The sequence below is a fragment of the Brachyistius frenatus genome, unplaced genomic scaffold (genome assembly GCF_029030835.1).
Source record: "Brachyistius frenatus isolate BFR_SWC_R1_liver_20210118 unplaced genomic scaffold, ASM2903083v1 Contig_103, whole genome shotgun sequence".
Lineage (NCBI taxonomy): Eukaryota > Metazoa > Chordata > Actinopteri > Embiotocidae > Brachyistius > Brachyistius frenatus.
Genome location: NW_027210702.1, coordinates 928,715 through 952,721, shown reverse-complemented (window position 1 = coordinate 952,721; position 24,007 = coordinate 928,715). Strand labels below are relative to the sequence as shown.

At 45.4% G+C, this 24,007-nt stretch overlaps 1 protein-coding gene across 3 annotated transcripts; it reads left to right on the top strand.

The window, feature by feature from the left end:
- The first annotated feature begins 1,130 nt into the window (after positions 1 to 1,130).
- On the top strand, positions 1,131 to 21,219 carry LOC138628621 (TSC22 domain family protein 1). Of its 3 annotated transcripts, none has more exons than XM_069711757.1 (3): positions 1,131 to 3,975; positions 17,804 to 17,855; positions 19,253 to 21,219. In XM_069711757.1, exons 1-3 carry the CDS (start codon positions 1,886 to 1,888, stop codon positions 19,517 to 19,519), a joined length of 2,409 nt encoding a protein of 802 aa, XP_069567858.1. In that variant the 5' UTR covers positions 1,131 to 1,885; the 3' UTR covers positions 19,520 to 21,219. The 3 variants fall into 3 exon arrangements, with proteins under 3 accessions (XP_069567858.1, XP_069567860.1, XP_069567859.1); XM_069711759.1 differs by lacking the exon at positions 1,131 to 3,975 and adding an exon at positions 14,211 to 14,293; XM_069711758.1 differs by lacking the exon at positions 1,131 to 3,975 and adding an exon at positions 17,120 to 17,428.
- Positions 21,220 to 24,007: the final 2,788 nt, after the last annotated feature.

Sequence of the window (24,007 nt, the reverse complement as noted above, 5' to 3'; positions counted from 1 at the left end):
TCATGATGACTTTTTAATGTTTGGATTGATATTAAATTTAAATATAGGTTAACGTGCGTCCGGTCTTTCGACCCGATGTTGACGTTCAGGTTGAACGTTTACAGAAAGCATGGCTCTCTGTTTACTCTCTGCGGTTTTCGACATTACGCAATCCCTGGCACTAGATTTGACAGTGGAACTTTCCCAGCGCTCACCTTCCCCTACAGGTGCGTATGACGTGTTTACGAGAAGCCATAATTCTCATATGTTTGAGGGGTTTTGACAAGCGTGTCTCAGCTCTTCACTTTTCTTTGCCTTCACAGTGCATCAATCACACACGCTGTCTTGATGCTGGATATTGAACACGAGATTCTCTCACCTGAAGGTACAAAAGGTGTTTGCTTGAAGATCTGTATCAGAGGATTTGTATAGTAATTTGTATAGAGGCTGTGCGCCTGAAACACCCAACAGGCAGAACAAACTGGTCTTTTATGAGGAGGTGGTTCAACCTAATCATACTGTCAGCTGGATTTTTTTTTTTTTGTTTAGTTTTTTTACATGACACATTGTCAGCAATAAATGCCTTGTAATCTTTACCATAAAACGGTGATTTGAATGCTAAAAAAAAAAAAAAAAACAGGCTTGAAAAAGCTTTTAAACTGTCTTTGCTCTGTTATCATTCATGGGGCAAATTTGAGATAAATCTATAATTCGTTATACACAGTATTGACCAATAACAGGTAAATAAACAAGGGAATATTTATTCTTAGAGCAGATTTGAAGACATCAGTCAACACAGTTTAGTTTATAAAGTTCCTATAGAGATCATAAACGGCCCAGACCCCAGTGCTGCCTTCAAGTACCTAACACATATTGTATTTCAGAATCTGTCTAATCAGCAGTTAGAAGTTTTGAACATGACCCTTTATGACTCCAGCATCACAATTCGCAATGTCAGCGAATATTTAAATAAATCAGTCTTAAAATAACACACAAAAAATTTTTTAAAAAAAATGCGAATAATATGCTCTTGAAAATAATGTTGTAAAATCCGACCCGGCGGTGGAGCGTGAACGCCGCATGGGGTGGCGCATGCGCAGTCGCAGTGTTTGCATTCCTCCCTCCCTCCTCGGAGACTGACAGCCCCGTTAGCTGCTGCTGCTGCTCGCCGGCAATGAGACAGCAAACACGGACGTGTCGAGATACGCGGGGACTTTTTACCGCCGCAAAGAGGGACATTACCGAGACAGCGTTGTCTGTTGACAAGTGGCGGTGTGTCCTTTGAGCTGGGCTCGTTGTTTTTAACGTTTATTTCGGGATGAAGGATCCTCGACGTCCGGGAGAGGAATGGACGCGATGACACTTTCCTGCGACACACACCGGCCAGCTAAGAGGGCTTCCACCTCCACTTTGAACACCACCTGAATAATTCAAGGACCTCGACTTATTTGTTTCCGACAGTAAAAACCTGTTAAAAAAAAAAAAAAAAAAGTAATAATAATCGATATTAGGATTCACAAAGTCCGGGAGGAGCGTGGCTAATCGCTTCTGGGCGATACTTAGCATTCAGCTAACCGCCAGCTAGGCTGCAATTTCGCATTCTCTCTCTCTCTTTCTTTTTGTTGTTGTTGTTGTTGTTTATTTTTATTTACTTCGCTGGTAATTTCTGGAGTTGGACTTGCTTTGAGAAGGAGGAACGTATTCTTGTAAAGTTCGCGTTTCTGCCCGATCTGGGAACGCTTGCTTGTTTTTTTTTTTTTTTTTTTTTTAAAGGACATAAATCACATGACTTCTCACTTATGGCTCCTTAGTATCGCGGTGCTGCAGTAGCTCGTGTCTCTAACAGGGGTTTTTGTTTTTTGTGTGTGTGCCACTTCTTGGCTTTGAGGACTTTCTTCCAGTTGAGATGCACCACCAGGACTTTTCCGGAGACCAGCCCGGCACCGGGAGCCGGAAAACGTCTTTTCACTTCAGGAGGGGCAGCAGCAGCGGTGCCTCCGCCTCCGCCGCCGCCGCCACCTCCTCCTCCTCCACCACCTCCACCGCCTCCTCCTCCGGACTCAACGCGGCTGATGACAATCCGACCCAGGCTGGATCCTCTTCTCCAGGACTCCACCACCAGCCCCAGTCCCAAGCGGCCGGGGCTCAGGTTAAGAAGAAAAGTGGCTTCCAGATAACGAGCGTCACCTCTGCTCAGATAAACGTGAGCGGCAACAACAGCCTGGCCGACGACACGGAGAGCTACGACGACATGGATGAGTCCCACACCGAAGACCTCTCGTCCTCCGAGATGCTGGACGTCTCCGTGTCCAGGGCCACGGACACGGGCGTGCCGGAGAGGAGCTCGTCCGACGAGACGTTGAACAGTCTCCACGGGGTCGACACACCGGGACTCGTGTCGCCCAACGAGCCTCTTCAGCCTCATTCCATCCCTCAGCAGAGCACATCGCTGGTGAACGGGACCGTGCATCCTCATTATTATCCTCAGCAACACAGCCAGGCTCTCCACCATCACTCTGACAGCGTGGGAGGGGGCGAACCTGCGTTGCCAACTCTCCCTGTTGCTCCAATGGCTACCTCCAGCCCAACAATGGTTTCCGTAGGTGGTCCGAGCCTGTCCCAGAGGCCGCCAATATTGGATAACGGTACACTTGCAGGAGGGGTGAGGCAACAGTTAGCCCCTATTGCGGGTGGGACAGCGGCTGATCCTCATGTACCAGGCGGTGGAAACATTTCTAATGTGCCTGCTGCTCCTGCTGCTGCAGTTCCTCCTTCAGGGCCTGCAGGTTTTGACAACACAAATGTGAGTGGGCAAGTCATCTCCGTTGGAGGAGGAACAAGTGTGTCTGCCGCTGCCCCCAGCACTCAAACGCAGCACACCCAAACTCAGACTGCTACCGGCTCTCGTTTCAGGGTGGTCAAACTCGACACTAACTCCGAACCGTTCCGCAAAGGAAGATGGACGTGCACCGAGTATTATGAAAAGGAGATTCCTCCGCCGGCTATATCTGAGGCACCAAAAGGTGCAGAGGTTGCTGCGGAGACCGAGTCAGGTAATGCTGGGATTGGTCCTGGCATACCTGCTGTACAGTCGCCTCACACGCTGCAGCACTATCAGCCACCAAGCCAGGACTTCGCCAGTCCACAAGCCATGCAGAGCCCATCACAGGGACCGGCACAAACCGCTCCCCTGACCTATGCTTCACCCCAGGAGGTTGTAGCGGGGACTCACATGCAGAAACCAGTCGCCTCCATTGTCGTCCCGACGGCAGCACCGCAGGCTGGTGTAAGTCAGCCTCCCGCAGTAATACCTCAGCAGTTGTCCTATCCTGTGGACCCCCACCAGGCTCAACCTCAAGCAGGTTACCCTGCACCTCAGCTCCACGCAGGGGTCATGGCTCCAGGAGGTGTCCGGCAGCCTGACTTTATCCAGCCGACTGCTCCTTTCCAGACTCAAGTCCAGCCTCCGTTGCCGCATATTACAACAGGACTCTCCATGACTCCGGTCCTAGGGGTCCCACCACAGCAAGCGGTCAACATCACTCAGCAGCTGCCCCATCAAGGCCAGGTAGCCTCCCCTGCTCAGGCAACTTTTGCTGCAGGACAGCCGCAGACCCTCCCAGCTCAACCTGTCCCACAGCCACAAATCCAGCATCCCTTTGCGCCCACCCATGGGAGCCCCTACATGCCTCTGACTGCACTGCAAGCTGACCTGCAGCCCCTCCTCACCCTAGGCACGACCTTCACCCAAGTCCCTGCAGGAGGGAGCTCCATTAAAACCTCCCAGCTGGAGGACGCCCAGAAGCTTCTTTTCCAGCACCAGGGCCTGCTGGGTCTGCCCAGGCTGGGGGCAGCAGGAGGTGGAGAGGGGGCTTCGGAGGCCAGCGGTGCCGTTGGATCACTGGCCCACATGGGGATGTCGGCTGAGGCCAGCGCCTTCATGGTCGCTGCTGCTGCAGGCCTCAGGACTCAGCATGCAGAAGGAGAGGAGGACAGGTGAGGATGGATGACCTGTGCTGCCTAAAGTGTTTATTCTAATATCAGCTCTGTTTTACAGATGGTCGTTTTAACCAAACAATAAGATAAATTTACTCTTTGGCACGTAATTCATGCTGCAATGCAGCAGCTGCAAAAATATTCTGAGAAATATTTTCTCCATGTCACAACCTTGAAACTGCATGATTTACAAAGTCTGATTATAGTGTCTGGCAAAGGATTATTTTTTTCTACACCGTAACTGTGGCTCTGCCTCTAACAACATCCTGCAAGTGATTTTTCTGTCTGTAACTGCAGAGCTGGAGAGAAATTCACATCTACAAGTCCACTGTCACATTAGTTTGAACCCCTGAAGTCCCTCCGACAGCGTTCAGAAGACAGTGGGTGCAAAAACGGCTCGCTGCACATTGCTTTTTGTAAAACGTGAGTGGCTGGCATTGAGGCAGAGGATCTGCTGAGTCACTGAGGGAGCTGGTGACTCAGCAGATGCTGTGGTCGACCCTCCCCACCATCACACGTCCACCTCCATTATCTCAGCACTCCTTGTGGCAGTAAAGCTATATTCTCCTTGTTCTCCCTCACGATATCCTTCCAGCCTTAGTGTCTCCTTTTCCCATCTCCCCTCAGGTTTAGTCTTTTATTAGACTCAGCTGATTTATACCACCCCAGCGGAACAATGTAAAGGTCTATTTATAAGTATTAATACTAAATGCTATGACTCGGATAGTTCTCCTGCTCAAAAGTGGTCATTGCAGTTGCAGTAAAGTCTCTAAAAATGCAAGGTTGGTCTAAACTGAGTCGATTGCCCTGGAGAAATCAGATGTCTTTCGGAGTCTGCTGTCCAGATCAGAAGTTGCGTTTCATAAAGCCGTCTGCAGGGAAACATAGCACTGTGTTGGAAGCAGTTTAGTGTTCCCGCTGTGCTGCTCTGTGTTCTGGTTAAGCAGGAGATTCATGTTGTGCATACAACAATAGTGCCTGCAGGGTATGGAGGGAGTTTGACTGACTTTTGTCAGCCTCACCCAAGCAAATCACAACTGAAAGATGAAACATATTCCTATATATCGGCTTTTAGCTAACTGCTGGCGACAAATGCACCAAAACAGTTTCCCCCAAACGGTCACCAGTGAAGTAGAGAAAAGTGAAGACTGCCGAGTTGTTCTGTTATTAAATCAACAGGTTGCAAAGTGTTGGTATGAAGCATCCACGTATCCTCAGCGGTTCAGCTCGTGTCCTGAGAAAAAGAGAGTTGTTGGCTGCGATAACTGCCGGCTTAATGTTGACGTGATTTTAGTAATATTCAGCTGCAGACAGAGCAGCACTGTATTCTGTGTGAAGGCTTTTGTCAGTAAGTCGTGACACCCCATCAACTCTTACACGGCCTCTGCAAGCGTGCCTCCAACTGTCTGACAGTTTGTCTGGCTGCTTTCTTGACATGAATCAGCCTCTGTGCTGCAGCAGCAGACAGTCTGGAGTGTGTGTGTGTGTGTGTGTGTGTGTGTGTGTGTGTGTGTGTGTGTGTGTGTGTGTGTGTGTGTGTGTGTGTGTGTGTTTTCTTTTGTTTATGGTCATGTCATGCTGTGTTTCTGTTACTGTCTCCGTTTTCTTTCTGCCTCCTCTTCCCTTGTCACCGTCTCTTTCTCTGTTTCCTCAGTGCATCCATGTCAGCTTTCCAACCTGAACCCGTCTCCCCCCTTTTCTCTTCCCCACACTCGGCTGCTCCATCCACGACGAGACACATCACTCTTTTTCTCCCCAGAAGTTACTGCAACAAACTTGTTCTCCACGGTGACGTTTGTCTGTCGAACACAAATCCGCTGTAGTCCTTTAAAATTTCTCCTTCTTGATGTCTGAACCCAGTTTTGGCTCTCAGCCGTACTTTCGGCTGTCAGGACTTTGGAAACGCTTGATGTAGCACAGCTGTGCGTGCAGGGCTGCTGCCAGCTTGTAAAAGCGTGTTTGTGTTCTGCAGGATTGTTCGTTTCGTTTCATCCGCTCTGTCGGTCTTCATATCTGTCAGCGAGGACAGTGATATTAATCGGTGCTTTCATCAGGTCCTCGTGCCTCCCCGGGCAGGATTTCAGCCTGCAGGTCGATGCCAGTATAATGTGACTCTCGGACAACCGTCGGCGTCGGTTCTCGGCAGAAGGGAAAACACTTCTGACCTTCACACACTCGCGCTTCTCAGAAAACTACGCACCTGTCGTCTGTGTCATATCCACACAACTCTCTCTTTCTGTCAACAACAACATCTTGACTTCACATACAGATTGCAGAAAATTTATAAAGCATTGTGTTCCATTGTTTTTAGTCTAAACTATGAAGACCCTTTTAAAGTTAGTTATATTAGCAATAAAGTATTTACCACTTGAGCACAAGGTGGGACTGTATGTTCAGAAAAGTATTTCACATTCATTTACCAGTAATTTTCTCTTCTTCAGACAGAATATTTCACCACAAGAGTAAAAATAATACTTAATGTCACCCAGGTTTTATACATAATGCAAGTGTGAGCTTATTTCTTGGTAAAACAGGTAATATGCTTTTCACAGCCAGCTAAATATCAAAGGTGCTTTTTATAGGGACATGACTTCATCCTTTGGAGCCATAAAAGTTACAGGTGCAATCTGGTGATTGTTTGCCTATAAAACTTGTCAGACATTTCTCAACAGCGTTCTATTAGCAGCAATTTCTTAATTTGAAGTTTTTTTTCTGTATTTCATTACAGTTTTAGGGAAATCCACATGTTTGGCAGCAGATGAGTTGGTCTGAACCTCTGAGGAACGGCTTCGCTGCTTGCTGTGTTTGTTGTTGTGACAAGAAGCCGTGTAATTTCCTGGGGAATGCGGTCTTATTTTCTGATTGTGAGCCGGTCCAAAACTGAACTTCATCTGTTTTTCAAAGCTTTAATCTTCTGATTCATCAGCTTCAGTCCGAGATTAGAGCTTTATTTTCGTTTGTTTGCTGCAAGATAAAAAAAAAAGAAGTTGGTCAATAACAATGTTTTCTGAGGCTACTTCTCATTCTGAGACACTCTGCGGCACATATTTGTTTAAGCTTGGTTGTCTTTCTTTGTAATGGCTTTTTGTTTAAGAACTTTAGCCTCTAAGTGGACATATTAAATGTAATGTAAAGATTTAGATCCTGTAAACTCGTCATAGCTGTGTTGCAGGTTATGGTCCATGTGTAACTGAAAGCTCTCCTTTAATCTGGTCGTTCAGTTTCTTTTTATCTGTGTTGTATGTCCTCAGATGGGCTTTGACTCATGATTTGCTTTGTTAATATTGACACACCTGCTATTAACCGTCACAAACTATTCTAACTCCTTCTAGTGAAGCTATAAACATGTGTTACTAAGTTGTGAGTTATGTGAACACACCTCATGATAAGAAAATGAGGTGTATGACTGCATCGTTAACGCATGACTTACCAAACAGCAAAGACCAGAATGAACTAGGACGCACAAACTCTAATCTTCAGTTGACTGTATGAAATATGAAATTGTGCATTTATTATTAGCAAAGCTGTTGAGGAACATAGTACATGTCGCTTTGACATACAAACCTGCTGGTTTCCAAATTAGGTTTCCTCAGGTACGTTTTAGGAAACGATGGCTTTGTTCGGCAAAAAAGAAAGAAAAGACATTTTGGGTCATTTTAAGAGGTTAAACTTTAGGAGTTCATGAGTAAATATACACATTACAGATTATGTCCATGAAGCCTTGCGTTGTTCCAACTGAAATGTTTGTCTTAAATTTTGTCTTAAATTTCCCTTTATTTTTCTTTTAAGAAAGTCACTGAAGCGTTTGAAGTTAATCTCCATGATGTGTCTGCCTACGGTCTTCTGTGCAGGCACGTCACCTGCTTGTGTCCGTCCATGCACACCACTTCCAGGTGCAATATTTGAATTGTAAACACGCTGGTTTTATTGTGTTGCTATTCCTGTTCTGTGAATCCTTTTAAATTAGAGTTTAGACAGCTGCTTGGTGAATCAATGACTTTAGTATTGCTTCTAATTAATTTGCAGGTGGTTCCTCCTGTCTGTCAAGAACAATAAATCACAGCTGAAGGTTGTTCAGTAATTTCTGTCAATTGGGTTAATGTTAAATTACGCTTCAGCAGAGACATGAACTCAGCTGTCATTTAACGAAGTCATCCTGTTGTGCTGCCATCACCCCACCAGGTGGCAGACTGGGCTCATGAATCCTCCAGCTGGGAAGACAGTTGTTTATATAACCATAATGTGCTTTGAGAATCACTGACCTAAAATGGGCCTTGGCTGAGTGGAAATGTCCTTCCTGCATGCAATGAATGAACCACCAACAAATGAGAGGATTTAGATCTCCTGTATGAAAATGCTGTGTGAGAAATCGGTATGTAATGCTTGCGGTCGGGTTGCTTTTTGTAGGACTGGACAGATTCACTTCTCCGATGGGCAAATTTATATCAGCTTGTCTGAATCAGATAATAAATGAGTCTGATTTTCAAGTTGCACTCTAAATTGACGAGTTCAAACAGTCTTAATATTGATTCATCAGACCACATGGTGTTTTTGTTTTTCAGCAACACACCAGCTTCAACTATCTTTTGTTTTCATTCATTAGATGAAATGCAGATTATTTCCCTGATTATATAATTTTGTCTATTAAGCGCCCATCATAATATTCTACTGATGTTTTTCTCAACCTATAAATGTTGATTAATATCAGGAGATTATTCAAGGATAGTGCTAGTTGTAGCCTTTTAAGGTTTTGGTTGAGTTTTATTGATTATGCAGGTATCAAGTGTGCATATTTCTGGAGCACAGTGATGTTTGGACCTTACTTGAGATAACAGAGAGATGGAAATGTTTTCAGGCTTTGCCTGTCTGCTCTTCTCAGTGGGAGCGTGTTTATGATTCCAGCCGTCCAGGTGGTTTATGGTGTGTGTGCATGTGTGTGAACTGTGAGGTGTTTTCAGGAGTTTTTCATGGGGCTGAACTGCTTTTTCCCCTTCAGGCTTTTTCACTGAGGGAAAAACATGAGCGAGGAGGAGGAGAGGTGAATTTCTGGTTTTAACTGGTTGTGTCACCTTCGCTCCTCTGACACCTGTGATCTTCTTCAGTTTCTCTTTGTTGTTTCAATTTGACTTTTGCTGTTTATCACGGTCAGCTTGACGTAACAGGAAAGAGATGTAATCATATTTTATATCCTGTAATTGAACCTTGTGATGTTACACATTTTTTAAACTCATTGGTGTTTTAATCAGCCCCATTAGGCCTGTAGTAAACAGAGTTTGGACATTTTATTATCTCATAAAAGACAAGTGAATCAGTTAATTGGTAACTTCAGTGATTATCTGTTGTGTATATGGGGCTTTGTTGCAGTAGTTTAATTGATGACCATGTTAGAGAATCTTGCAGGGGAGTCTTGGAAGTTATGATACAAAGGTGAATAATTGTAGGTGCTATGTGTTCTGCTTTTCCATCAGAGTGTTGCATTGATCTTAAAAGGTCAGCAGACACCAGTGAAACCTGATTTTCCACCTGTGTTGTTCAAAACACACTCCAGGATGAACCCCTATGCTCTGAGGCTTTGAACAACATGGCATGTGAAGAGAAAATATGACAGTTTCTGTCAGTGGTCTCCAAACTTGTATCATGCGCAGCCCCAAGAGCGATGAACATGAATGTAATGTGATGCTCTGTAATCATTACCCCACACCTGCTCTCCTCTCTTCGTCTGCTTTTAGACGTCTCCTGAAGCAAAATTCCCCCAAAAACTTTCGCACAGTAATCTGACCACTGTCGGACTTGCTCAAGACAAACATCAGATCCCCCTGAAGGTGAGCCCCTTCCTGGTAAAGCTCAGACTTCACGGTAAAGAGAAATAGTCATTTTTTTCCGTGTAAAGACAGTTGTGATTGTTTGGTGTCGGAGGTTGGCCCGTTCCCACTGTTCAAACACACTCAGATCACCACATGAAGCCTGAACGCTGCCGAGAGCCTCCAGCAAAGTTTCTCAGCCGCCGCTGAGAAGAGCCTCAGTGGTGACAGTCAGCTCTCTAACTGTGTTTTCATTACCAGCGAGCCCTCCGAGCTCAAACTAAACACTGTGCACATCCACGTGACGGTAACATAACTTCCTGCGACATTTGATGTCATCAGCGTGTGTAAAGATCGTATCACATTTATTTGCACGCATGGATTATAGCGACTGAAGGGAGCTGAGAAATGATGTTTTGCCAGACGATTGATTAGATGAATTAACTAGCAACTATTTTGATGATTAACTGTCAATCAATTTTTGTGAACCAAACATCTTTTGGTTTTGGACTGTTATCTTCCTGACAGCATCTGCTCTCTGGACTATTTTGGTTGTTAATCACTTTTTTTGACATTTGAATGTGCCACTCATTCCTCGTTATTGATGTGGAAGCTTTACACTTTTATTTTTACCTCCGTAAGAGCTTGCTGGCGGATGAGGAACGTGCGAGAGTGTTGAAAGTTAATGCCTCATCCATCAGCTGAACAAGGCACGTCACTGAACTAGTGGAGATGTCGGATGCTCAGTCGGTGTGCCCTTCCTTCGCGCCGTCTCCTCCCTCTTTCATGGCCCATATGGCCCAGAGGGTGGTTATGTAAGGCTTCGCGTGCAACGGCAGAGACACGTTCACTTCCGCTCCGAAGAGCTTCAGTTCTGGATGTCTGAGATGCCATGAGACCTGCTGGAGTTTTAGGGCATTCCAGCTCTTTGTTTTGTCTGTGTTTGGCCACAGATCAAGAGAGATAATCCTCCAGGTTTTAATTTTTTTTTTTTTTATCGCTACCTTGGTACACGTAGCCTGGAAAGGGGAAGATAAATTGCACGTTGCAGTTCCAGATTCAACTGTGTAATCCAGTGAATCTTGTTCATAGATACTTGCCAGTGCTGCTCCTATTCCTTTTTTTTCCCCTCCAGATTAGGGAAATAAAACCTCTTTTCTTGTGTGTGTGTGTGTGTGTGTGTGTGTGTGTGTGTGTGTGTGTGTGTGTGTGTGTGTGTGTGTGTGTGTGTGTGTGTGTGTGTGTGTGTGTGTGTGTGTGTGTGTGTGTGTGTGTGTGTGTGTGTGTGCAGTTGATCTGGCTGTATTAGTTCTCTGCTGAGTAAAGGCCAGAGTTAAAAGCCTCCCAAACCGGATTCCGCCAGTCTGCAAACATACCGTCAGACACAAATGCAAAGACACAACACACACACACACACACACACAAACAGGAGGCACGGACTCCGTGCGGACACACAAAAGCTCATGCCTCCCAATTGCTTGAGGAGAAGTGATGCGGAAGGAGGCGGGCGAATCACAGCGCAGCATGCAAACAGATGGGGGAAAAAAAAACAAAAAAAGAGGGATGCAGGGAGAAAGATGAAAGCAGGGCAACATTATTCGGGGAGTATTATGAAAACTGAGCACAATATCAAAGTGTCCGACTAATCTGTTTATCACTGGTGTATCCTGTTGACTTCCAGTTGTGCCGTGGTTTGAGAAGGCTTTTATGAACGCCGCTGTGTTCCCAATCAGATCTTTAATAGCTTTGCGATATCCTCTGCTGTCAAACTGTCTCATATTTTCCCATAAGTTTGAGTTGTGGCAGAGCTGGATGTGTTTAGGGACCACACACTGCAGCCTAATTGAGCACAGCTCTTCTTTCTCTCAAACCACACAATAAAGCGAGGCGGAAATGTTACTTACACTCAGCTGGATGCTTTTGTGAGACAGAACATGGATAAAGAGAGGTAGAAGTGGGGAGAGCGTCACATTTAGGTTGCTGTTAAAACTATTGATTTCTCACTTTTCTGGATCATCAAACCACTAGAGCTTAAAAATATCTTGTTTTGGCGTTTATCTTTGTTTCAGTTTTTCTTTACTCTCCCCAGAGTGTCTGAATTCACACCACATGTAAGCTCCCTTCCTGTAACTGTCCCAGTTTTTTATTTTCATGATCTCCATCTAAAAGATTCAAAACAATACTGCCTGAGGTTTTTACTCTGCAGCTCCTATAATATACAGAACGGTGCTGAATTTAGCATCTCATCCACCCACTTCTGAAGCTCTGAGCCTAAAAACTACCTTTTATACTATTACTTTAAAGATAGGTGGTACTTTTCTCAAATGTAGTCCTCTCCTTGTTTGTCAATGAAACTTTATTTCCCACATCATCTGCTGCCACACTGTGGCTGCACATCCACCCTTATGTAAGCTCCACAGGGTGTGGCGAAGATGTGATGCACCGCCATTTTCTCCTCTGGTCAGGTCTGCACGAGAACAGTTTTTAAAAAGGTGGAAGAGGAAGTTCGATTGCGGTTCGGTGTTTTTGGAATGCAAGACTTTCTAAGATGAGTGACGATGCTGTTTGCCGTGTTGTTAAAAGGCTTAAGGGAGAGTTAAATGAGCTCTGCCTGCTAGTTGTTTTATCCACAGTTTAGCCAGGTTAGAGACTAATAGCTTGGTGGAGCATCAACAAAGTGGCTCAGCCTTTAAGGAAGATTTTGATTTGGCTTTTAAGTGCCTTAAACTTCAGCTGCCTGTCGGTACTCAGACATCACTCTGCCTGACTTGTTGTTCTCTCGTCTACCAGGTCCCGTATACAAACACATGAAGCTTTAACATATCGGTGCGTTAATATATGGGTCAGCCCTTTGTGCCAGGCCTCAACACACAGGCTTAGATTTGACATAGATGCATAATGAATTTAAGCATCTGTGATGTTGTGACGTCAAAGTGTGCCACCATTGGCTGAGCCAAATTCTCTTACGCCATCAGCGATTGGCCGAAAGTAAACTGTCTCCATTTCAGCGACGGCTTCCCTCAGACCAGTGTTGAGCCTTTTGTTTCAAGTCAGCATGCGCACCTTGACCCCTGACCTGCAAGTACAGGACGTACAGATATACAGTCCGAGGAGTTGTGTCAATAAACTGATCTAAAACCGGTACAGCTGATCAATAATCAAACGGGAGTTAAAGTTGACACCATGAATCCCAGTGATTACAGAGATTATTTTCCATAACATCATTTTAGCGCTTCAGTGCTCCCGTTTCTGCGATTAGTGACACTTACAGTGGACGGAAGAAAAGATGTGACCTTCACCTAATGAGGTTAATAATCTCGCCGTGTGTGTTGAGCTGAATCGCACCAACAAACTCACTGAGCGCGTCCCGCGCCGCCATTTTGTGCTCCCCACATCTGTGCGCTGTCTTTGACCAGGGTTGCATTTCCTCTTTGTCCTCGACTTTTCCTTCACTCAACAACTGATGCCGTTTTCTTTACCGCTGGCTTACTTAGTGTTTTCAGGTCAGTATGTTGTGCTGTTCATCAACTCTTTGTCTAATCTGCCATCTTGTTTTGATCGTCTCTGTTCAGACTGAAGTGTTTACCGGGTGCGCGCCCGCGAGGGAGACTTTTTTTTTTTTTTTTTTCAGCTAGTACTTCGGTACACGTGAGGCATGCTCCAGTGGAGACCCATACTGTGAGGGTGTGTGTCCACTGTGCATCTGCTGATGAGGAGTGACAGGACGGCTACAGGCCCGCCTGGTACAACATGCACATCACCAGATAACTGGAGGAGGAGCAGAGTCTTGGCAGCGAGGGGCGTAGGTTTGTTCATATATTCAGGGCAAATGCAACGTCTCCTGAGCCCGGCACCATCACACACAGGATGCTGCAGGAAGGATGGGAAGCAGCGAGAGGTTGCAGAGCGATGGGAGTGGCTTGGGAGTGGCTTGCAGGCGGCTCTGAGTGTGCCAGCGGGGTATGTGGTCAAAAGTAGATCATCCTATTGGATGAATCATCCTAATCTCTGCTGACGGTTTATATAACAACAGAAGGGGAGGTGACATGACTCCTTATGCGGTGACATCACTGCCCACCCTCCTGTGTCGCCTCTCCACGCACCCAATCGTCTCGGAGTCTGTGTGTGATTCAGGCTCAGTAAGGAGGCAATCAGGAGGACTTAACACAGCACGGCGCGCTCCCGTTGTACACACACACTCCCTCTCCCGTCCCCGTCCTACACAGCTCCATCCTGGTCTCCATTGTTGCTCAGGCTCCCCCATGTGAAGCTCCCGCAGCTGAGGGGAGCAGGGGGGTCGGGGCCAAAGGGCGCAGGTCAGGAGGACGCAGGAGGTGCAGTGGTGGTGTTTGTTTTGGGGAGTTTACAGCGGGGCGGGTGTGTGTCGGGTGGTGGGGGGGAGGGAGGGAGGGACGATCAATGAGAGAGAAGGGGCTGGCCGGGGCAGGAGCAGCGCTGGGCAGGGACGCCATGGCCCTGAAGCTGCTCTTCTGGGAGCTGGAGAAGCATCTGAAGAGGTAACGATGGCTGTGGTGTTGTCACGTTGTCACGGCGGTGGTGTGGCGGGGGGACGGTAAACAGGGACGGACGTCAGGAGGGCTGTGTCGTGATGTATCTCGTGTTATTGTCGTTGTGATCGTGGTGGCGGTCAGTTGGTGAATTGTTGTCCGGCTGATGTTATTGTTTTAAAGCGAAAGACACGCGTCGGGCCTTCCGGTTGTCCAAAACCTTTTTAAAGAAACGTAACACCTGTGGTTTCCACATCTAGCTGGAGATCAGCATGTGAGCGTGTGGTGGCAACGAGGCATCGAGGCACATCACCTCAGCGTGTTCAAACTCCTGCTCAGCTGCCTTGAAGGGCTCTCGATGTGTTCAAGGACACGGTGTTCCTGCTTCCGCACATGCATGTTGTGCTCAACTGTGTGAAAGCATGAGAGCGTGACTGCTACACATTCACAACAGAAATTACCTTATTGCGCCTGCGTGCAGTTTAATTTTTCCCTCCAACCTCAACTGCCAGAGATAACTAACCTGTTCCAGTTCCTCCCGAGTATCTCAAATAGGCTCCTCAAAGCCAATAAAAACAAAATGTGTGCAGTCTGTCCAGCATTAAATCTGCAAACTACAAAAACACACCTTTTGTTCTGCACCCATCACTCGATTCGTACCTTCTCTTTGAGGCGTTTAATATTTGTCTCCACTGCAACATGTGACACTGGAATAAAAAAAATAAAATTAAAAAAAAGCAGAAGTCCCAACAAACGTTATTTTCCAGTTCTCTAAAATCACTTAATTACTGAAAGGATCCTTTGACCGTACAGCCGCAGTCACCGACTGGAGGAAGTGAAACACAAAGACATTAGCAGGTCCTCTCACGTGGACACACCGTTTAGGTGCTCAAAGCAGGTTTCTGAAAGCGCAGACGAGCAGTTTGAGGCTGCTTGAATTTCAGACGTCACTCAGCTCAAACTGATTCAATTGAAATATGAGTGGGAAAAAAAAAAAAAGAAACGACAGCCGAGATGGTAACGGCTTTAGTTTGTCTTTTTATATTGTTTATACTAGATGCACTTCCTTTTCTTCGTGTGCCGTTTATGCAAACCGTTTCCATAGCGATGATATCAGTCCACACCCTCATGAAACTTTGTTTACCTTAATAAGTTATTTATTATTGATTTGATGAAGTGAGTTTCGCCCACGCTATATTAATCTACAATATATCAGGTTAGATGATGAATCAAAGGTGCCATGATCATTATTATATGATACTAATTATTTTTACTATCAATTCATCCCGGTTCAGTTTACTGTCATAGAGCAATAACAAATCAACCAAATATCCACATTTGAGATGTGAGGATCAATATCTTTTCACAATTTTACTTTCCTTGTTATTGTTTGAGCTCATGATGTGCACTTTATTTCTGTTATTGATCCTGTGTCCTGCAGTGCTGGCACAAAGTATTGATTGGTGGATTAGACATTTAACTAAAAGTAAATCATAAACGGCAGTAAAGGTTAATCATCTCTCATTTGAAAGGTAAAAATACCAGAAATGTTCTGCGTTCAGCTTCTCAAAGGCTGCTTTTCTGTTTCCATCACTGAATACGTTTCAGTGAGACATTTAAATGACACATTTACTGATGAAGAAAATAATCATTTGCTCTTCTACTTCCCTATTCTTACATGTGCTGTTTTTAAACATGTTATTGTGCTCTGTAATGATGCCATTGTTTTAAGCTTAGTTCATTCTTTACATTTGTAATTTTTACTATCTCAGAAATGACAAGAATTACACAATTATTGCAAATAATATTTACTTTTTCCTGGATCATTTCCTCTGATCTTATTGATGATGAATTGATCATTTAGGGTCCTAACTTACAGGCAATAGTAGGAAAGTCATCTTCAAACCCAAAGTAATCAAATAAAATGATGAGGAAAGCAACATAACACTGAAATCAGCAAATGTTTACATCTTCATCTTGATAAGACCTGTGAAAATAATTTCCGTCAATTGACTCATTATATGAGCAGAAGACGCAAAGCTGAGACGGTCTCTAAGCAATGTCTAACACCGCCTCGTCATTAATAAATAAAAGAAGGTGGTCCTGTTTTACTGTACAGAACTGAGCGTTCCCATTTCATTCATTCAAACAGACCTGCGGAGGACAAAGCCGAGTGTCCTCTGTCCGCGGAGGCTCTCACACTCCTCCGACTGTCAAGTGTTCATGTTTATTTATTTATTTGATATGTGAATAGTGAAGTCATCTTTTAGACACTTTATACTGCAGGATCAGCCCATGGACAGATTGATAATGCTTACTCAAGTGGTGATGGGATGCCTGCGTAGAGGCTAATAGATTTTAGTGTGTGTGTGAGAGAGCCCACGTAATACAGGAGTTATTACCGATAGGGGGAGACATTGATTCACACAGCAGCTTGTGATTGCTGATCAAAGTTTGTTATCACCTCCAGGTCATATTTGAACTTGAACCCCAGACAGGACAGCACTTTATACGAGTTAGAGGATATAAAACAGCAACATAAAAACATAAAAAAAGATATGTCTGAGATTAAATTGTTGTCCTGTTGAAGTAAATCGACGTAGTCCCTGGTTTCGTTTCGTTTCGTGATGTGGATGCGGGGTTTTTATAGAGGAAGGCGCAGCAGGTCGGGGAGATGGTGCCGATATTATGCTAATGAGCTACCTCTCCTCCAATCAGGAGCGAGGCAGCGTCACGCTGTTGAAGTCATTATGCTAATGAGTTCGCTTCTCCGCCAATCGCGCGGCTGCTGGCGCTGTTTCCCTGCATGTATTATCCGGAGAGGGAGCCGAGGAGCGCGGAGCCGCAGCCCGCCGCTTCAGTCTTTGTGTGCTCTGTCCCGGCTGCGAGCTGCGCGGCCGCCCGGAGACCAGACCCACCATCCGGCGCTCAATAATGCGCTATTTTTCTACTTTTCTACCGCTGGATTTCCAGTCTGTCCTGCCGGTGATTGGCCTCCGGGGGTTTTAATGGACGGGGTAGCATGAATTCCCAGTGTTACACAGTGGCGATGGACCTTGGCGTTTGTCAACTGAGGAATTTCTCGATTTCGTTTCTGTCCTCTGTGCTCGGGAAGGGGAGCGCATCGCTGAGGGTTGACAATAGGTAAATGTCTGCGCATTATCACGTGCTGCTTCTTTTTATCTGCGTGCAGAAGATTCAACATGAAAAGGCGTTTATTCTCCGCCATCAAAGTCAAAGGCTGCTGCATCGACCTCCATTCAGGTCGCTTTGTTGCAGACACTAATCACGATTCCCTCAATGATAACCTGGTTTATTTTTCCTTTTCATAACAGCTACACCTAAAAAAACCAAAACAAACGTGCTCCATCGTTTTCCAGCCAGTCACGTCTCTGCTATTAAAAACCCTTTTTTTTTTTTTAATTATTATTATTTTTTTTATCTCTTAAAAAAAATTAAAAAAAATGATAATGTTACATCAGGCAGCCAACAAGCCTTTTCTTCTTCTGTGTCTTCCAGCTCTTCGGGTGCGAGTGTGGTGGCCATAGACAACAAGATCGAGCAAGCAATGGTAAGACACTTGTTTTTGGAAATAAATACTCGGTTATTTGAGCTGCACTGTGTGTAACAGGCCTCTCTCGTGCTGTACATGTATGTGTTGTCTCCGGTGTTATGCAACCCCAAACTCCTGCAGGGTTATCAGTTACTCCTCTTATTCTGCACCGGGTTATGAAGTCGTACGTGCGGGATCATGTTAGAGGGGGGAATAGCTGCTGCAGAGCAATGAATGAATGAATGAATAAATGAAGTGCTTATCTGTATTCTTTAAAAAAAAAAAAGCATTTCTGCACCTGCTGGTTTTGAGGCAATAGGAGCTTCCTGCTCTGTCAGGATTTGGACCGATGACCTCCGGCTTGTTGGCAACTTCATATGGGCCAGGCTAAGGTTCACACGCTACCTCCCCCCCCTCCTCTCCCTCATGCATATACATAGACCCTTCTCCCTCTCCGTCCCGTGTTGCTAGGCAAGCAGCAGCCTCCCCTCCGCGCAGTATAAATAACTCGGTGATAGGCTCCTCCCACTCCGGTGCAGGAACATTTTGTTCCCTGGCCGCTGCGTATCGGGGCAGGGAGGAGGGAGGAGGGAGGAGGGAGGGAGGAGGGAGGGAGGGGCTGGTCCACAGAGGAGGGGATGCTCAGATTATTAAAATCCCTCTTCAGAAAGATGGCACACAACACTGCTCAGGCATCATCCTGGGAAAGCACAGCCCCCCCCCCAAAAAAAAAAAATTAATAATAATAATAATAATAAAAAAAATCCCTCTTTCCAGAGGAATTCATGTTCTCCTTGTTTCCCTTCAGTTTGACTGCTGGCATGAGCTCTGCAACGTTGACGTGATTTACGAGGGCTATTTAGCCTCTGCTCTCAGCTGTGTCACACACTTCCCCTTAACGGCCTGTTTTTTCAGCCGCTCACATGTTTGTGAGTCACTGCGGTTAATCCTGCTGTACGATGTGTTGTTTTTATGCCACGAGGAAGTCCCCGTCAGCAGTCCAATTTTATATATATATATAGACTCAATAAAAACAGTGACGAATGTGCACGGTCGGGGTTGAAACTCAGGTTTATTGTGAACGACGGGGTTTTCCTTCAGTTTGTGGAGGGTTAATTTGACATTTTTCAATTGAGGATATTCAGTTTTATCTTCTTTTTACCATTAATATTACCGTGTGTGTGCAAGCTCAAAGACAAAACCAGCTGAAGAAGTCCAACTACACCCAGCAGATGTGGGAAAAGTCCCGTTCATTAGATTTGGGTGGTGCCCATTAAAGGCTCGAGTGCTCCACCTGAGAGTTACAATGGTGGTGGAAACCCTGAACTCATTTTGTGTTGTCGTGTTAGTGGGGGAAACGTGGGGGAAGCGATGTGCCGACTTACTGAGCTGACCGTCTCTCCCTCTGCCTTCAGGACCTGGTGAAGAGTCACCTGATGTACGCCGTGCGCGAGGAGGTGGAGGTGCTGAAGGAGCAGATCAAAGAGCTGATCGAGCGCAACTCTCAGCTGGAGCAGGAGAACAACCTGCTGAAGAACCTGGCCAGCCCCGAGCAGATGGCTCAGTTCCAGGCCCAAGTCCAGACCGGCTCCCCGACCGGCACCGCTCAGCCTCCGGTCCCGGTCCCGGCCGGAACCACGCCGGTCCAGCCCTCCGCACAGAACTCCGGCATGTCTGCGTAACCCGGACGACTGAGCAGCGGAGAGCCCTCTGACGATGAGAGACCGGGGGGATGGAAGACAGAAGATGAGGAGGAGGAGGAGGAGGAGGAAGGAGTTTCGCCATACTGTGAACGGACTCTAGCAACAAGACCGACTATGCCACCGTTTGGAGGAGCACTTCAACTTTACCAGAGGACGAAGAATAACGACTTTTTTTTTGTTGTTGTTGTTGTTGTTGCACCTTTTATTTAACTGAAAGACTTTGGAGTTGCACCATCGTGTGTGTGTGTGTGTGTGTGTGCGTCCGCTTTGTCTCCCACTTTTATTACCCGCTTAAGACAATCTCCGTTGTTTTGCTGGTCGTCGTCACGACGATGACGACAGGAGGGACAGAGCTGACAGGAACTTGACAGTCGACTCCGCCGCGGCCGCCACCGTTCGAGGGAGGGAGGAGCTACCGCCATGGGGACGGCCAATCAGAGGAGCACGCTCGCGTCGGTGCCGTCGCCTCCCTCGCGGTGTGACCCGTGGAAAGTGTGCCATCAAACCCTCCACCCACCACCCCCCACCCCTCCCTCTTCGCCTCAACTGTCCATCAGCACAGTTTTTTGTTTTTGTTTTTTACTCGGCATCTCCTCGTTTTCTGTTCTCCATTTGCACTTTTTTTTTTTATTATTTTATTTTTTTTCCCAGACGATGTTGACAGCGGACGAACTTTAAACGGACAAAGAAACAAACGAAAAAAGATTCGTACGACCCATCTGGAATGGGAGTTTTTCTCGACCTTCAATCCTCAGCATCTGAAGAGAGTCTCGACATTGTCGTTTCTCAGAGTGGAGGGGGGGGGGAGGTCATGAAACATTAATGACATATATGTCAGCTGCGTCTCTTGTTCACTTTGAGAACTGTTCTTTCTGAGGTCCACGCCACCGTCCCCACCCTTAACGCCCTCGTCTTCGTGGACGGAGCATTAGAAGCATTTATGCAGGGAATCAATGTTTTTTTTAGGGATGGCTGGGAAAGGTTTGTTCTGGTCTGTTTTCCTGCCCTTCGTTGATGTAATTAATGGTCTGTAAAAAAAAAATAATAATAACAAAGGCTAATAAATAGGACATGACTGTTTCTAGGTAGTGGACTTTATACAGATGAAACATTTTCAGTTAAACTCTGCCAAGTGCCTGGTTCCTAACCATAGATACATATATGAAAGGTATTTTTTAGTCGTGTTCGTGTATATATATCTATGGTTTTGCCAGGTTTTGAACTACCTGTGATGTCATTACTCAGGGCGGGAACAGAAGAGGATGTTTTACCTCGACACTTAGACGCTGTCTCTCCTGCAGTGACTCACGGCCTCGTACTGTACGTGAACTCTCCTCTGCCGTCGCTTCACACTCACTCGCTCAAATGATCTGGACTCTTTTACCATTTGGGGACGTGTGCAGTTGCTTTTCTTTTTTTATTTAAATAAATGTCGAAGGTTTGTTTTTCTTTTTCTTCTTTTTTTGGTCTTTTGTACAGCCGAGTGTTTTTGACTTGCTCGTAGTGCAACTGGAGCACAGAACGCAAAAAGGAGACACTTTGGCAAAAGAAAGGAAGAGGACGGGGAAAATGCCCAGAAGTATGTGGATGTTTTGTGCATGTTTCCTCAACCCATCACAAATGTGACGTTCCAATTGCACTAGACAGTTGCACCTCAAATAAAAACAAAAAAGGAACAACTTGGGCTGTCCGCCTTTCTTTTTCTGAGATGTTGAGGTTTGGGATTAGTCGAATTTGATCCAAACAGGTTTCCTAAGACATCTGTGGCTAAAAGATGAGTTTTAGTTGTAAATAACCCATAAATATAAACTATTTTCTGCCTCTAGAAACCCTACAAGTGTGGATTTAAATCACTAAATGTAGGCTGACCGCAATTAATATAAACTCCCACAATTTAAAGATAAATACAGCTGATTTTCTCCCAGTTCCTGACGTTCTTCACCAGACCTCATTACGCATGCGCAGAGGCGAACCACAGTGTAAATATTTATCTATAGGCGGGCCTCTCATTGGTTATATACGACCGAACCCCCCTACAGACTTCCTGCGGTTTCCCCGCCCACCGAGTACTCACGTGGACACGCACGAGGCGGGAACGCGCAGCAGAAACGCGAGGTGACGTCACTCGAGGACGACGTTAAGGAGGCGGAAAATGGTGAATTCAGCGAACGCTCGTTATAATACTGGTCAGACACTAGTTCATAATGCAGATGCTGTAAATTATATTTCTAATTTGTTGCCATGGAGACTTGGAAATGAGCACGTGATAATAGAAGTGCCTTTTTTTTTTTTTTTTTTTAAGGGAAAAGGCATAAAAGTATAAATAAAATCAGACACACGTTGTATTACATACATTGCACAGATAATCTAAGGTTTTATAGTTGTATGTCTCGACAGTATTAAAGTACACTTTTTGGAGGGATTTCCGTCTATTAATCTTTTTTAATCCCTTCCTAACCACAGACTGCAGCTTCTGACGCACACAGACGCTACAGGATATGATATATAGGATTATTTTTTTGTATTAATATCGATAAATACAAACCAAAGACTTAACATAATAATACACTCAGCTGTAATAAACCTGAGTTTAATACTCGGTCGAATTTTTATTATGTAATAAAAGGCTGTAAAGTCACCAAACAGAATGAACGCATATTGAAAATTATTATCTTCATTGGGTTTACTAATGTATTGGACTGTTTCCTGCACCTAAAAAAAAAATTAAAATTTAGGTTAGAAACAAGTCAGAAGACTTGTTTAAACCATCTCTAATGTACGCACTGATATCTCTGTAGATACACAGTAAACAACGGGTTGGAGATTTTAATCCAACTGTGAGCATAAATATTATTCCCTTTTATTCTGTTTTAATTCACTCTGTGCACGACAAGTGAGCCAACCCCATCTGTTTGTGAACAGTTCTGGAAGCCTGAGATGGTGTTTCGGTGACGGACGTTTCGTTTTCGAGGCCAGATTTGAACCTGGAGGTGCAGCAGCTCAGCAAGGCCGGACTATATTTTTAGAAAAACATTTTCTAGGCTGCACTTTCCCTCCAGTTTGTCTGCTGAGTAGAGACTCAATTCGTTGCTTTATAGTATTTCTTATTCTTTTTTTTTATATTTTTTTTTTATAAAGAACAAACTGCTGAACGTGATATTTATCTTTTCTAATCAAATTATTGTTTTAATGTTTGGGAAGTCAAAATGTAATCGAGTGTGGATTTTAATCTGTCGTGTATCTGTCTGAAAAGGCTTCGACCTGCCCTCCCCTCCACGTCCCCCCCGCTCTCTGTCCTCAGGTCAGTCTGATCCAGGTCCTGATCCAGGTCCTGATCCAGGTCCTGACCCGGGAGCGACCGGCTCGACCGGCTCAGACTCCGAGTGGAGACGGAGCTTCCTGCGCTCGTGTCCAGATGGCACTTTCGCAAATCCCATTTCATTGACAAAAGGTGTTTTCTTCAAGCAGGCCGCCGCGGTACAGGATGTACTCTGAGGCCGGGGGTGGGGGGGTAGGGGCGGGATCAAACGTGGATTAACCTATATTTGTGCCGCTGCCGATGTTTGGAGGCAGACACCGAGGCCAATTATTTACATCACGTGGCGTGACCTCAGGGCGGATTGTTCTCAGGGTTGTAATGGATTTTTATTGACAAGTACACACATGTTGCGAGCTGTATTTCTGGCCTACTCTGTCCAGACATCCAAAGACAAATCTGCCCCAAAATCGACCCCAAAAATCCTCTTTACACCCCCGGCAGAATACCTCCCTCTGTGCTGTTGATGTATTCCCTATTGCTGAGAAAGCAGGTGTCCTGCTGGGTAAACCCTGGACGTCCAGACTGTCAGTAAGTAGGGCTCCAACTACTGTCCCCCCCCCCCCATCCCCCCTTGAGACTCCACGCTGGGGGATTAGCTCGTCCAGTGTCCGGGCAGGAGGTATACACTTGTTGTTTGTACACACACAGAAATAAAACCCGTCAGCAGCGCTGTTGTGGCGCCGAAATCCCAATATACAAAGGCTCAAACCAGATTTTGAGGCTGGGAGGAGAAATCCAATGAAAAAGCATTTGACCACGCAGCAGGTGAAGACTTGTCTTCATCAGGAACGTTCAAAATCAAGTTTACTGAGCGGTTTAAATCCTGTCTTGGTTTCCGAGCTGTCTCCCATCGATGCACAGGGGAATTCTGCTTTGCTTCTTCCTATGAAAGCAAAGTATTTTACAAAGCAAGAAACCCACAATGTAATCCATTGATTTTGTATCTAACATTATGTTCAAAGTCAATGTGTTCAACTTTATTCCTTCAGCTTCACATCGTGTTCATGTTTGATCATAATACCATCACATCCCAATTCTTAATTGTGCCGACTAAGCTTTGCTTGGCTAACTGTTGCCGAGCAAAGGAAAGAAAAGTAGTCAAAGAAAGTGGAAAAATGATTATCAGTACATCTGCAGGAAGATGTTCC